A 16,417-nucleotide genomic window follows, 5' to 3' on the forward strand; every position below is an offset into this window, starting at 1 on the left:
TGCCCATTTTCGTGTCGGGAAATATTTTCCGTCAGCGTCCGGGGTAGCGTGGGGCGCTATCCCTGGCGCTGGGACTTCCGAAGTTCTGGAAACGGTGCCACAGGCAGTGCCCCACGCTACCTGTGGCACCACATAAAACCCCTATAAAAGGGGGAGTTTTGCCATTTTTACTCATTTATGAGCTTTGAGTCTCGGATTTAGGCGATTTTTACGGGAAAATATTAGGGTAAATGTTCCTTATTCTATATTGATTATATTTCCTGATTCCATACTCATTTACATCATGAATCCATGAATTTATGGAAGAAAAATCAGATTTTTATAAAATCTTCCAAAAATGTATAATGAAGATTTGAAGGTCAATCCGATGTCGGGATTCAATAATTTTTGTATGGTTGAACTCCTATCGGAACAGGTATTCAGATTTCGTGAGTTTTTTTCGGGATTTAATACGTGGGTCCCACTGTCAATTTTTAAAATAAATTTTGGATTTTAATCCAGAAAATTAGTAAATTCATATGGAATTAATTCCTACGATTCGTGTTGAGTATATTGAATTGTTTGTGACTAGATTTGAAGCTTTCGGACACGAATTCGCAAGGCAAAGGTTTATTGGAATATTGAAATTGGTTGTGAAGCGAGGTAAGTGTCGTGGTTAACCTTGACTTGAGGGAATAGAACCCTTGAATTATTTGTTATGTGAAATTCATGTGAACGACGTATAGGCGAGGTGACGAGTGTTTACTTTATCAAATTAATTATTTGCATAATTATTTGGAATCATAAATTGTTTTAAATTATGAATTAATTATTATATTAATTATTTCTCTCATATTCCTTGCTCAATATTATGCCTTGAATCTATGCTATAATTGCTACATGCTTATTTGATTTGTGTGACTTAATTTCTACTTGATATTTAGCAAACTAATTATTGAATTGCCTATTTCCTCCTTAATTTCCATAATTAATTGCTACTTTCCATCACTTATTTCTAAATAAATCATAATTATTCTATGTCTGTTGTCTTATAATTTTATATTAATTGATGTATTTATTGGAGTAATTTCTTTATAAGAATTGGTTAATTATATTATTTGAGGAGCGGGTTGCACGCCGCAACAGAAATGAAAGTGAATATATTGGAGGAGCGGGTTGCACGCCGCAACAGACTTGATTGAAATGAATATATTGGAGGAGCGGGTTGCACGCCGCAACATAAATATTTGAAATGAATATATTGAAGGAGCGGGTTGCACGCCGCAACAGAATTAATTGAAAAGATATATTGAGGATCGGGTTGCACGACGAAATAGAATTAAATGAAAATGAATATATTGTGGGATCGGGTTGCACGCCGCAACGGAAACTGATTGAAATAATAATTGGTTATGGCTGTCGAATTGGTTTCAACTATTGAAATGAGATACCTGTTTTATTTCTATTATCATTGTTATTATTATTATTATTGCGTACAGGTTAATGTAAGTGACCTGCCTTAGCCTCGTCACTACTTCGTCGAGGTTAGGCTAGACACTTACTGGGTACATGGGATCGGTTGTACTCATACTACACTCTGCACTTCTTGTGCAGATACCAGAGTTGGTCCTAACGGCGTATAGTAGATTTGATCGGATTCAGCTATTCGCAGGAGACTTGAGGTATAACTGCATGGCGTTCGCAGTTCTGGTTTTCTTTCAGACAACTTTATTTTTATTCAGACCCTTGTTTGTATTATTCTAGAAGCTCGTGCACTTGTGACACCAGTTCTGGGATGGTATTTAGACATCGCTATTATTATGGATTATTCACTTTATATCAGACTTTATTTCCGCATGTGTTTCTTTGTTATTAATTAATTTAAAATTGTTTAAATATGACTAATATTATTCTAGTGTTGGCTTGCCTAGCAAGTGAAATGTTAGGCGTCATCACGGTCCCTAAGGTGGGAATTTCGAGTCGTGGCACCCATAGTACATCATCCAATTTTTTCGCCCAATGAGTCCGAGTAGCATTTACAGTTTTGGTCTAAACACTCTTAATTTCTATGTTTGACACCTCCACTTGTCCACTTGCTTGTGGGTGATACGGAGTGGCGACCTTATGGCGAATGCCATATTTCTCCAACAACTTTGCAAAGGTCCGGTTGCAGAAATGGGTGCCTCCATCACCGATGATCGCTCTTGGAGTACTAAATCAGGTGAAGATATTTTTCCTTAGAAAACCAATAACTCCTTTTGCATCATTTGTTGGGAGTGCCACGACTTCTACCCATTTTGAGACATAGTCCACAGCTACCAGTATGTACTTGTTGTTATATGAACTGATAAATGGTCCCATAAAATCGATTCCCCATACATCAAATACTTTTACCTCTTGAATTGGGTTCATGGGCATCTCATGTCGACGGAAAATATTCCCCACCCGTTGGCACTCATCACAGCTTTTCACCCAAAATGGCCTTATTCCTCCAAAATGGCCTCCATAAGGCGAAGCATGACATGCCTGCAAAACAGAAGTTTGGTCTATCTCGGGAATACATCTCCGGATCATGTTATCAATACAAATCCTAAACAAATATGGTTCATCCTAAAAATACATGCGACAATCACGAAATAACTTTTTCTTCTTCACAGAGGACAAGTCATAGGGAACAATACCACTCGCCAAGTAGTTTGCAATATCTACATACCATAGCGCTACCTTAAGGCTCGTGGCTAAAAGTTGTTCATCTGAAAAAGTCTCCACGATCTCTTCCACCTTAACCCTCTTTTCAGTTCCTTCAAGCCTGGACAAATGATCAGCAACTTGGTTTTCCGCTCCCTTTCGATCACGGATATCCAAGTCGAACTCTTGCAGTAGTAGCACCCATCGAATCAAGCACAACTTTGACTCATTCTTCTCAATTAGGTACCTGAGAGCAGCATGGTCAGTATAAACAATTACCTTCGAGCCTATCAGATATGATATGAATTTGTCAAATGCGAACAGCACTGCTTAACATATCTTTCTCTATCATTGTGTAATCCAGTTGGGCACCACTCAAGGTTCTACTTGCATAGTAGATTGGATGCGTGACTTTATCTTTTCTCTGCCCAAGAATTGCTCCAACAACATAGTCCCTTGCATCACACATTAGCTCAAAAGGTTGTCCCCAGTCGGGTGCCACTATGATTGGTGCAGTCACCAGTCTCTTCTTCAACTCCTCAAATGCTACCCTGCAGTCATCAGAAAACACAAAGGGGTGATCTTTTTCAAGAAATTTACATAAAGGGTTAGCAATTTTGGAAAAATCTTTTATAAACCGCCTGTAGAAATCGACGTGACCAAGGAAACTTCTTATGTCCTTGATAGAAGTGGGTGGAGGTAACTTATCAATTATATCAACCTTAGCACGGTCCACTTCAATGCTCTTACATGACACTAGATGTCCCAAGACTATACCTTCTTGTACCATAAAATGTCACTTTTTCTAATTCAGTACCAGATTGGTCTCCATACACCTCTTCAATACTCTTTTCATGTTCATAAGACATTCATCGAATAAGTTCCCCAACACTGAGAAATCATCCATGAAAACCTCCATTATGTCCTCTACTATATCTGTGAAGATGGCCATTATGCACCCTTGGAATGTGATGGGTGCATTGCATAGGCCAAACGACATTATCCGAAAGGCATAGATGCCATACGGACAAGTGAACAATATTTTTTCTCTATCCTCCGGGGCAATAGAGATATGGTTATACCCCGAGTATCCATCCAGGAAGCAAAAATAGAACCTTCCCGCCAATCTATCTAGCATCTTATCAATGAATGGCAGCGAAAAATGGTCTTTTCGGGTGGCCTTGTTTAATCTTCTGTAATCCATACATATTCGCCATCCCCGTGACTGTTCTTGTTGAAATTAACTCGTTGTTCTCATTTTGCACTACAGTCATTCCACCCTTCTTTGGCACACACTAAACTGAGCTAACCCAGTTGCTGTCAGAGATGGGGAAGATGATTCCCGCATCTAACCACTTGATCACTTCTTTCTTCACCACTTCTTTCATGTTGGGGTTCAACCTTCTTTGATGTTCTGTGGAAGGTTTGTGCCTATCTTCTAGTAGAATCTTATGCATACAAAACGTTGGGTTGATACCCTTTATGTCTGCAATGGTCCACCCAATTGCAGTCTTGCACTCTTTCAAAACCTGCAAAAGTTGTTCTACCTGTACAAATCAGATGAGATAATAACAGCTAATGTCGAGTTAGGTCCCAAGAAAACATACCTGAGGTGAGATGGTAACGATTTTAGTTCCAACTGTGGTGGCTTTTCAATTGATGGCTTAGCTCGAGGAGTCTTTCTTTCTTCTAAGTGTAAAGATATTAAATTACAAAGTACAAAGATGAACGGAGGGAAAACTCATTTTGATTCTTGCTCTACCGTGCTCTCTAGCCTTTTTCTTCTCCAAAATAATGTCCAACCCTTTCTCAACTAGTTTGGGGAGTATTTATATATTAGGGCCGAAATTTCCCAGTCCAAATCCGGGTTGAAGTCTTTTAACCCGCTACTTTTAATTACCAGGCTATAGACCTCGCGAGTCTAGGCTTATAGCGCGGTCAGCCTGGATACAGATCTGGCTATGCCTGGCGTGTAGCGCGGTCAAGCTGGCTATAGAGCTGGCTTTACTTGGTCTGTATCACTGTTTGGGTACTTGATGCTTTTGTGCTCTTTTCTTGCATTTTATCCTCTTTTTGTGCAACTTTCATTCGACATTTTCGTCCGATACTCTTACACATAAAACAACGCAATTTAGCTCAAATGTCGCACAATTAATCATTAAACCAACAAAATATAGGGCGAGTAGTGTACTAAAAGTATAATATTTTGGCCGAATATCACCATCATATTATATAGATCTTTTTATGTGCGTATATTTTCTTGTAGATATGAAATTTGCATTATTAGATTTTAATTATAGTGAGAGTTTAAGATTAATTTAATTATCTTTTTGTGATACTTCATGATTTGACAAAACGTAAACTTTTTTGTGAGATAACCTTTCAATTTTGAAGTTCTCTTTTCAACGAATACTTACAACCTACTATTATTAGTGATAATCTTTAAGAAAAAAAGATGGGATCATAATATCACATTTCATGAAATATTTTAGTGAAAGCTTTCTTTTTAAAGAATACTTAAGGCCGAGTAACCAAAATACAATAATAAAGAAACAAAAGCATGTTTAATTAAAATGTCTAAGGGAGCAAGCAAGAATTGAAGCCCTAACTTTGGGGTCTAAGGTGCACTGGTTGACCAGTGAGCCAAATTGCCCATTTGAGCATGGGTTCACACATGCTTATTTAAGAAGAAAAAATCAGAAAAAATACAAGTGTTATACATAATTTAGGGAGGGGAACATGAGTTCACGTAAACTCACACCCTCCCATATAGATCCGCCCCTGATAGCGAGAAAAAGTGCAAAACTTCCGATTTTGGGGTCACTGTTCAAGTTGTACTCTAACATACGTGAGTCTGAAGTTAAAAAATTTGTGTAAAGTTCGGGACTTCAGATGAAAACTTGAATACCAAAAAATTAACTACACTTCAGACGCATACATTTTAACTGCATCTTATTTTGTACTTAAGCCGAAAATATTTTTTAAGTACATAGAAAATTTAGAAACGTCAGTCAACAATTTTAGAAAAATGAATACAACTTAAATAACAGTGCAAATAGGGTGTGGTGTAAAATTTTCACTGGTTACATTTTGGCCCTATCTTCGAAAATAGCCATTGTCCATTCCACCAGTAAAACTTTAGGCCAATAGCCATTTTCGGGCTAACAAAGTGGCTATTCGTGAATTTTATTTGTGAGAATGTGTTCCAGGCCCATGTTTAAATATAACTCTTTTGTGTATAATTAATCCTATTAGCCATTCACTCAATCGCTTAAACTAAAAATAGCCGGCGGAGGTATAATATATGTATAATTTATGTTTAATATGTTATAATCGTATATAATCAATATATAATTTATGTGAATAGAAAAAGTAAACAATGAAAATTGATGGCTACTTGTGTAAAGATCCCTATGTACCCATCAATGATCCAATCAGAACACAACCATTGATTAAACACTAACCTCAATAACCGTCCATCCAACCACTTAAACTAAATATAGTAGGTAAATATATAAATATGTGTCTAACGTATGTATAATTTGTGTATAGTCGTATATAACCAGTATATAATTTATGTATTACCGGCTAAGAAAAATAAACAATGAATCCGACCAATTATTTATGTAAAGATCCCTTCAAATATTCCGCATGGGACTTTTTCGTTATATAAATTTTAAACCTTTATACCCTTTTTATCTAAGTTTTTCTATTTATAAAAAGTAACTAAGGTTTTTACAATATATATATATATATATATATATATATATATATATATATATATCGACAATCCCTTCAAATATTCCGCATGGGACTTTTTCGTTATATACAAAATTTTAAACCTATATACCCTTTTTATCTAAGTTTTTCTATTTATAGAAAGTAACTAAGGTTTTTACAATATATATATATATATATATATATATATATATATATATATATATATATATATATACGGTCAAATCTACTATTTATATACAATTTGAATACAATTTTTTTTATACAGAATGTCAAAAGGCTACAATTTACATACAACTTGTGTACATTATGTGGTTGTATATATTTCATATGTCATTTGTACGCCCGACATACAAAATATACATAATTTATTTATGTAACTTATAAATAATACATCATTTTTCTAACCGACAAATTTATCGGTTTGTAATCTCATTTTTATTTATTAATTTATCAAGTTGATCATCAAAACGAGGAGGGCCAAATATATTGAGAAAAGAGAAACATTGATATATACGCATTGTTGGCGTAAATATATTTCTAACGGAGGCTATCATCCTCGTTTTGTTGTCTATTTTCTCCACATTTTCCGGGCGCAGTTCCTTCACGTAAGATGAAGAGGGCTTATTTAAGATACGTACTATCATGAGGTGAAAGTTGAAAAAATATTTAAAAGACAAAATTGTATCTGAAGTTGAACTTCACTTGGAAAGTAACTTTTGTGGAAGTCTTATAAGTGAAAATCAGTATTTCATTTGAAATACTCTTCAAATCACTATTCCACATTTGGTGAGTATTTGAAATATTGAAGTTAATACATTTGCCTGCTCACGGATTCAACAGCACTTTGAAAGGTTGCCCCATTCGAGAATCTTCGTATCTTTACAAACGATGTCCAAACAAATATCTACAAATACTGACAGAGGTAGACCCAGAATTTAAATGTGACAGTTACATCACTGTCGAATAAAAATTTAAGCAAATGTTCGAGTTGGAATCGAATCTAGGTAGCACAGTAGAATTGAAATTGTGTCTCCAAATCGACCAATACAGTTGCCGAAGATCTGAATCTTAGAGTACCAATCAAAATATATACTTATTATTTAAGATAAATACATATATTTTTTCTAAAGTTACCGGAGGCTGATGAACCCCTGCCCAAAGGGTGTAGTTCAAATATTAAAACGATATTTGGTGTTGTTGAGGCAGATGATGCATATAAGTTACAAGTTCGATCAAATTCAGTAACTTTTTTATCTTACCCTATATATTATGAAATTTACTAAATATATACAAATATTAAAATTTGAACCCAATAACTCAAACGATTGGTGGTTCAGCGACATTCTCAACTCAGAAAGACTAAATCCCGAATCTACTTCTGCTCCAAAGAAGTATTAGCTTCTCCCTAACCTCAATTAGGGGTGTACATAGATCGGATTGGTTCGAATTTTTCAATTACCAAACTAATGGTGTCGGGTTTTAAATTTATAAACCAAACCAAACCAACAAAGTCGGGTTTTTCAGTCTCGATGTTTTCTCGAATTTTTTGATTTTTTCGGATTTTCAAATTTTTTTTTCCAGTAAAGTCTTCATAACTCAAAATATGCAACTTGTGCTCCAAATATTTCTTTAGTGTTAGTAAGATACAGCTATATATTGTATTTTCCAAGAAAATAACACAATAATGTAAGATAAGTCATAGCATTATACTAAAATATTCAATAACAAAGATAATAAAATTGCATAAATCAAATATTGCTAATTAATAAGCTATAATGAATATTAACATAATCTAAAAATACTATATATAGGTCATGCTTAAATAAGTATAGATAATAAGTAATATTAATTACATGACTAAGCACTGAAGAAAAAGATAAACTAAGTTATGCATTTTCATTATAAATAAATGTAAAACTAAAAAATAGATATTCAACCATGTCGTCATTCCTACACTACTAAAATACAATAAATTTGCGACTGTCAAATCAGTCGGAAATCGTATTTTTCCGACGGATTTCCGACTGAAAAGTGTTAGTCGAAAAATACGTGGTCGCAATATATTTGCGACATAATCAAATGAAAATTTGCGACGGATTCAGTCGCAAACTGAAAAATAAGGGGCCATTTGAAATTAGGCCATTTGCGACCGAATCAGTCATAAATTTAGCGACTGATTTAGTCGTTGACCAGAATTAAAAATATAAATATAAATTAAACGTTTCGATTGATTCCGTCGAAAAATTAAAAAATAAAATTAATTTTTAATTAATTATTCCGATTGAAACAGTCGTAAATATTGATTATTAATTAATTAAAAATATCGGTATTTCTCCATTTGCGACTGATTCAGTCGCAAATTCTAATTAAATTTTGTTAGAAATTTTCAATATGTGACTGAATCAATCGCAAATCTGGGTAATTTCTGGTGAAATTTGTGACTGATTCAGTCACAAATCTGGGCTTTTTAAAGTAGAATTCTACTGTATTTTTAATTACACCACGTGCCAAATAAAATAGCCAACCAAACACCTAACAACCAAACAAAAACCTAATATAACAATCCAAAAACTTAATATAACAAACCAAATCTAATATTTACTACAAAACGAACGGTAATATTTATAACAATTCAACCAACTAATCAAATAACCAACTATCAAACAACATAAATTACACGTGTTTCTAACTTCAACTCTAAAACATTCAAATAGCCTATTCAGAATCAGTTTCCTCCTCAGACTCAGACTCCATTGCAGCTCATTTCTTATTTTATTTTTTTAACAATTTTTGGATCAAAGCCTGAGTTGCTTGAAATTCTTGCGACATTTGATCCACTTTTTGATGCATAGCTTCCATGTCTTCTTGGGAAACTGATGCCCCAGTGAACAATGTTGTTGTTGGACGACTGGATGATGGATGTACTCCAATCCCATAGACTTGACCTTTATTTATTATTTTCACGAAAAATAAAGAAAAAAAAGTGAAAGAAGTATGAAAACAAACACGCAACTTTCAAACTAATACCAAAATAGATAATTACATAATATTTATACCTTTATTCACGCCACTAACCGCATGTGTCCAAATTGCAGTCATATCTTCCGGGGCCGGCTGAGTTCCTTCAGGCTGAGTTTGTCGCCATGCATCAAGATCAATACGATACTTTTTCTGAAATAAAAATAATACACATTATATAAATAAAATAAACCAAGAGAAAAAAAAATATAGTATTGGTGTTGGGACCGTGCAAATGTCTCTGAAGCACGCGATTCGACCCATCCTTCTCTTGTGTTGTCCTCCTCCTCCTCCTTCTTCTTCTTCTTCTTGTGGGTGTTCGCAAAGACCTCAGCATAAGTCACATCTCCCCCACGTTGCTTAACTGAAAATTAAGAAGTATATATATATATATATACTTCTTAATTTTCAGTATATATTTATTTTTTTTTAATTTGCATACTTGTAAAACTAAGAATATTTTAGAATGAAATTACCATTCTCGAACGATGGGCTGCAAAGCTAATTGAACCTCTAGTATGCAACGATCCACTCTTAGTAGAAGCTATGTTTAACTTTGCATGTTCACTCTTCTTCTTCCACTCAGGGGTGTTTCACTTCGCCAAGAGCTGACTCCAGACATCTTCACGTATCCAATCAGGCTCGGTGCCACCTTTCCTAGAAACATGATGTGAATTATGCCCCCAAAAAATCTCAAAGGCACCCCTCATCATATTATTGAATCTAGAATTTTTCAATATTATTCTCCATTACAGGACTACCCTCTTCACCACCAAAAGAATTATGAAAATCAACATCATTTACGCTATTAAGATTCTCCCCATGAGCAGTCCACACATAATAATTTTTCATAAATTCTTTTTTAAAAAGATGACATGTAACAACATCTTCTCCCAATAACTTAATGCACTTGAATTTCACACAAGGGCACCTAATCGTTCCTTCAATATGAAAATCATCAAGTGTCCTTGCCTTAGCAATATATCCAGCAACCCCTTCTTTAAATTCATCCATTAACCCCACACGATTAGGATAATTCATATTATACATCCATCTACGATGCGCAAATGCCATCTACACAAACAAAAAAATTAGAAGTTGACATATTTATTTTATTTATACTACTTACTAAGTTATATTCTCACAAAGGTTATCTAAATAGTGTAATTATATATTTTACTATAATACTTGGGTGGTTTCAATATTAATATGTACATTAAACAATTGTAAGACAAAAAAGTCCTAAAACATAAAAATTAATCTAATTTATTTTAAATTAGCATATAATAGCGCTCTAATACTTAATTGATTGCATTTTCTTCATTACGTTCCAATAATAAATAATATAATTAACTCATAGATAGGGCATGGAGAATTTCTAAACGAAAAGCCAAAACAGAGAAGTATTAGCATTTAAGTTATTTCTTAACTAACATAACTTGAATGTATAAAAATTCTAACAATATAAAATATTGTTCAACCTTAACTATTATAACCTAAATTATACGAAGTATTTGCACTTAAATTATTTCTTTAGTTATTTTTTGTATAAATAAGAATTTCATACTTATAGAACATACCCAAATTATTCTATTTTTTTTTCTTGATTTACTATTGGATACATACAAGTATACTAGCCATTTTCACAAGAACATCTAACTAAAAAGAAAACAAATATCTAATTAATCTAAACAAGTAAATTTTTATCAAGTCACTATATACATATTATATTGTAAAAATTATTGCTAATTTATCTATGCTATATTGCAAATTATATAGCTAATTTATACATACTATTTTGCTAAATTAATACAAAAAAACCTAGAAAACGACCAACGGATCTGCTGCCGAACCACCACCGGAGGTGAGATGAGCCGCTGGATTCCTGCACCAAAAATGAGTTAAACAACATGGGAATAATTTTTTTTTGGGGGGGGGGGGGGGGGGAGGGGGGTTGGACGGGGAAATGGAGCGGGTGAGGGAGAGGGAGAGGGAGAGTGAGAGTGAGAGGGAAATCATAATTTATATGGTTAGATTAGAGGAGAAAATCAAGAAATAGAGCGGGTGGGGGCTGAAGAGAAGAGGGAAAAAAGCTAGAGAAGAAAGAAGAAGAAACGGGTTAGGGCTGTATTACAAAAAAAGATTTGCGACCGAATCGTCACATTTTGAAATTTGAAATTTTAAATTGCGACTGATTCGGTCGCAAATCCCATTGACGAGTGTCAGACCTCATTTTTATTGCAGATTCCGATCAAATCGATCGTAACATTTAATTTAGTTTATTTTTTGCGACTGATTCAGTCGCAAACCATAAAAAATATTTTCGCGTAATTGAGCGACTGAATCAGTCGCAATTTTAAGCCAAAATTTAAAAAAAAATTAACGTGTATTTTAAATAAAATTTCCAAACGAATCAGTCGAAAATTACGACTGAATTAAATCGGTCGGATTTAGTCAGTCGCAAATTTACTATTTTTTAGTAGTGCTAGTATTGAATTAAATTTCTTTTGTAATATTGAATTGAACTTTGATTGAGTTACTATATATATAGGCTATCAAATTTATTTACCATTTAAGAGTGTTAAGACCAAACTTGAAATAATACATTAAAAGATAAATCTGTGAAAAAGTTTAAGAAATATTTATAAATTACATTACAATAAATATTTATATCTATTAAATATTTTTAAAAATTGTATAAATGTACTATCGGGTTGGTTTGATTTCGGTTTAATTTTTTTAGTCAAAACCAAACCAAACAAATTATGGTCGGATTTTTTTTCCAATACCAAACCAAATCAAACCAAACTACAATCGAGTTTTTTTCCGATTTGATTCGAATTATCGGTTTGGTGTAATTTATTATTTTCTTTTTACACCCCTAACCTCAACGGCTCAATCCCAACTTAGTTAACCCCCTATTTCCCAGGTCAAAAAATACAGAAATAAAAAGCACGAAGTACATACAACTACCTTGAATTAAAAGGAAGTGTCTCCTACAATTGTGCTTATCTCATGTGTACTTCTATTAATGAATCCTGATGGACATTTACGTTATGTAATAGAATCCTTAAACTTTTTTTTTCCTTCTTTTTGTTAACTAGCAAAATGAGAGGAGAAAAATAGTAAAGTTATTTTCGTGTGACCTATAGTTCAGGAGTTCGAGCCGTGAAAGCAGCCACTAGCGCTTGCATTAGGATAGACTATCTACATCACACCCTTAGAGTGCGGCCTTCTCCAGACCGTATATGCAATATGTTTTGTGTACCGAATTGCACTCTTTTGTTTTTGGTTAACTAGCAAGAGATAGAAGATGCTTCTCTACCTTAACCGAATATTTTCTATATGTTCAATTTGAATCTTTTCTATATGTTGTGGAAGTGTCTAACTTCAAAAATTTATGATTACCAAAAAAAAAAAGAGGAAAGAAATTAGTAAATTCAATACCAACCAAACAAACTCTTTATACATTATTGGATGGGATCATCACATCACATTGTAAAATCGATCACCCTTTTGTAGTTGTTTGCCTAAATTACAATCCAACTGCTTAAATATTAGAAAAAGCTCTAAACTCAAAACATAGCTTTCAAAGGTAACAACCAAAAGGCAAATGACCAAAAGGAAAGAAAAAAAAACCAAAAGTTCATTAAGCAGAATATCCAAACACCAAACTAAGTAAAATGATATAAAGTTGATTTGCCACCATTTGCATGTATTAAACAAAGAAAAAGGTTGTTCCTTTATGTAAACGGCCCATGTGGTTTGGTAGGCCAATGAAAACTATATATAAAACGTACTCCAACAAACGCATTGCCTTTTAATTTCTTAATTAATTACAATGTACATCTTCCAACTTTCTAAATAAACAAATTGTGCATTATTGCTCTTTCCCTCAAGAGAATTTTATACTTTTTGATTGATTCAAGACCCCACAACATCCTCAAAAGGAAACTTCATCAAGCTTTACAACCCCCTATGTGACCTACAATAATGAGTTGTATAAAATAGTTTTTTAAAGGATATTTAAATGAATATTTTTAAGATAAGACATAGTTATTATTGTTGTATCTGTTAAGAGCCGAGCGGAGCTCTATGGGGAATGCCTTTTCTTCTTCTAGAATTTGAAGGTGGCGGAGGAGGGGTGGTTGGGTATATGTCATGTTGTGAGCCTTCACGCAATTGATCTCCAAATAATTCTTCCTTTTTTGATGATGGAATCACTGTTTCTTCTCTTGATGATATCCCTTCACCTCTTTGCAATGCTACTTCATTCTTGGAATCTAAGATAAAGCTTGCATCTCCATTCCTCTTTATTCCTACAAGCTAAATCATTAAAAAAAAATTGATATAGTCCAAAATGTAACTCATCTTTCAAAGCATAATTCATAACTTTAATGGGGAAATTAACTGGCCTATGATGGTGATGAATCAACATATAGGAGTATACCTTGTGTGCCCAAAAAAGAAATGTAATCATAGTATCAAAAGTTAGGCCGTTTATTCATGAAAAGGATGGCATGGGTTAATATATATATATATATATATATATATATATATATATATATATATATATATATGCCTTCTTAGCTCCCAATGTGGCTACTAGGCGGAGTCACAAATTTTAATTAGGGGATTCAAAATGCAAGATTTGAACCCATGATTTAAAATAATTATTAAATAAGTTTTACTACTATATTATAAATTTTTTGTGCAGAAGAGATTCAACAATTTATATATATTCAACTAATTCAATTCAACCCCCTTCAATAAACATAACTCCACCCGTCTATAGGTACATGTGTATAATAAAATGCCAATCCGCGATTTTTGAGTTGTTAGCATATGATATGATACGACATGATTCTTTGGTAGGGAGTTACAATCAAGATGGTGATCAAGATGTGAAATATGAAGAGTGGGACATGGTCATGAATCATGATGTATGAATGATGCTATGCCATGGCTAATATAGCTAGCTACTAAGACAGCCCATTGCACAAAGTATCCCGCTTTCATGCAAAGTTCGGGGAAAGACCGCACCCTAAAGGATATGATGTAAACAGTATACCCTAATGAAAGTATTAGTGATTGCTTTCACGGCTCGAACTCGTAAACTATAGGCTACACGGAGACAACTTTACCGTTGTTCCAAACTCCCTTCGACTAATATAATGAAGTAATACTGAATAAGAAAAATGTAGGAAATATAGATTAATATAAATAGGGAAAAAATAAGTAAATAATTCACCTTACATCCGAGAGAACAGAAACGGAAAGTGTCCAAAAGGCTTCTCCCACATATTTCACAAACGTGAGAACTTGCTTTGCCAGTACTCTTTGGTTGTGGCCTTTCATTTAGGAACAAAACCCTCGCACTGTTAATTACATATGTCTGCACTCCACTTATATCCAATACCTTCTGAATCTCTAAAACCCTTACCACATCATGATATGAAGATCTCCTTATCTATTTCAAGAAAAGAGAAAAAAAATACACATTACTAATTTCACCGCATTTGGTAAAAAAAAAAAAAAAAGTTCAGACCACATACCTACTTTTTTCTGAAAAAAAAAAAGAAACAAATAGATACCTACCATGTAAGAAAAGATACATTACAAGAATGGAGACATGATCATGATGATACTCATAATGTGAACATTTACTATACCAAAATTTACTACTAATACTATTACTATATAATTGACTTTATATTGCGCGAATTCAGATTAATCGGGACTCATAATTTCAGGCTCCCAATGCTTGGAGGAAAAAAAAAGAACGTAGAAAAGGGAATCAAATAAAGATACCTGAATAACTTGATGGTCTTTGTGTTTGGACGAGCGACAATAGAAGCAAAACGCATTGTCATTGCAGTCTAAGCAGTACATATTACATTCACTGCGCGCGGCGTCGCCGTGCGTCCGGCAAATAGAGAAAAAAGCAGTGTTCAGTAGAGGTTCTAGCCATGGAGGAACCAGCATTGTCATGAGAAAGACTTGTAATCCGTCTAAACTTTCGACTAGCGACTTATTGTGACCTGTCCAAAATATTCAGACTAAGACCTTATTCTCACGGCAAAAGAATCAAGAAACAATGTAATGTGAATAAGTTGGACAAAGGATTATTGGATTCTTGTAATGATGGTGAAGAATCCAGAGAAGAATTAGGGGAAGAGAAATTGAAGAGAGAGAGAATTGAGGAAGTGGGGTTGGATAAGGAAGAAGGAAGGCCTAACCTAAACAAACAGCAACTTAGAATTCAACTACAAAAGCATTTAACTAATGCAAGTAAATCAAACGGCTGATAAAGAATGTGGTGGCTGAGGCTAAATTTCAGCCGTTAGATCATGACAAAAAAGGGAAATAGAAAAAGGGTATGGGTTTGGAGCTTACGCTACTTTGGATGTTCTTTGCGTCTCTATGTAGGCAGAAAGGTCGGCTATTAAGCTACGTCTAAGCTAAAACAGCTGGTCACTAAACGACGTCGTTGTTGTTTGTTTTTATGCAGCTTCTTACGTGTCATTGTCTCAATGGAGGTTTGATGTGGGTCCCACAATATGGTTTCTTGTTGCAAATTACGTCGATATGAGAATTGAGTGTAATGACTTCTTTAAAGTTCCTTTAATACCCTTTATTTGCTGAAAATTTACCATATCTGGTCCATAAGGCTTGGAGTTTCTTTTGAATGGCTTCTTTTAATTCATGAATTTTGGCAATATGAATGTCAAATTTTCAAAAGGAAAGGATGTGGCGAGATGGTTTGGATTTTATAAAAATTTATTTTAACTTATTGTTTATAAAGTTACATAAATTTATTAAGATTAAATTATAAACTGAGATACATCCTTTTTTGGGATCTTTTTACCTTTAAACCAAATGTTTTACCATACTTTTTTTTTAGTAGCCCTACATGTTGTGAATCTGAATTAATTTAGTTAGTGAATACGTCTAAAAGGTAAAAAATAATGTTCTGAAGGAAGAATTTTTA

At 33.8% G+C, this 16,417-nt stretch overlaps 2 protein-coding genes across 2 annotated transcripts; both read right to left on the minus strand.

Annotated features, from left to right (window-relative positions):
• Nucleotides 1–2,196: 2,196 nt before the first annotated feature.
• Nucleotides 2,197–10,500, minus strand: LOC138904518 (uncharacterized). The gene is made up of 7 exons (XM_070193023.1): nucleotides 10,180–10,500; nucleotides 9,484–9,579; nucleotides 3,978–4,214; nucleotides 3,445–3,515; nucleotides 3,055–3,218; nucleotides 2,704–2,954; nucleotides 2,197–2,505 (listed from the first exon to the last, which is right to left on the minus strand). The coding sequence occupies exons 1-7, from the start codon at nucleotides 10,498–10,500 to the stop codon at nucleotides 2,197–2,199; spliced, it is 1,449 nt and encodes a 482-aa protein (XP_070049124.1).
• A 2,726-nt stretch (nucleotides 10,501–13,226) lies between these two features.
• On the minus strand, nucleotides 13,227–15,843 carry LOC104087901 (protein RGF1 INDUCIBLE TRANSCRIPTION FACTOR 1). The gene is made up of 3 exons (XM_009592473.4): nucleotides 15,238–15,843; nucleotides 14,678–14,896; nucleotides 13,227–13,752 (listed from the first exon to the last, which is right to left on the minus strand). The coding sequence occupies exons 1-3, from the start codon at nucleotides 15,415–15,417 to the stop codon at nucleotides 13,501–13,503; spliced, it is 651 nt and encodes a 216-aa protein (XP_009590768.1). The 5' UTR covers nucleotides 15,418–15,843; the 3' UTR covers nucleotides 13,227–13,500.
• Between the last annotated feature and the right edge of the window lie 574 nt (nucleotides 15,844–16,417).

Source organism: Nicotiana tomentosiformis, chromosome 2 (genome assembly GCF_000390325.3).
Source record: "Nicotiana tomentosiformis chromosome 2, ASM39032v3, whole genome shotgun sequence".
Lineage (NCBI taxonomy): Eukaryota > Viridiplantae > Streptophyta > Magnoliopsida > Solanales > Solanaceae > Nicotiana > Nicotiana tomentosiformis.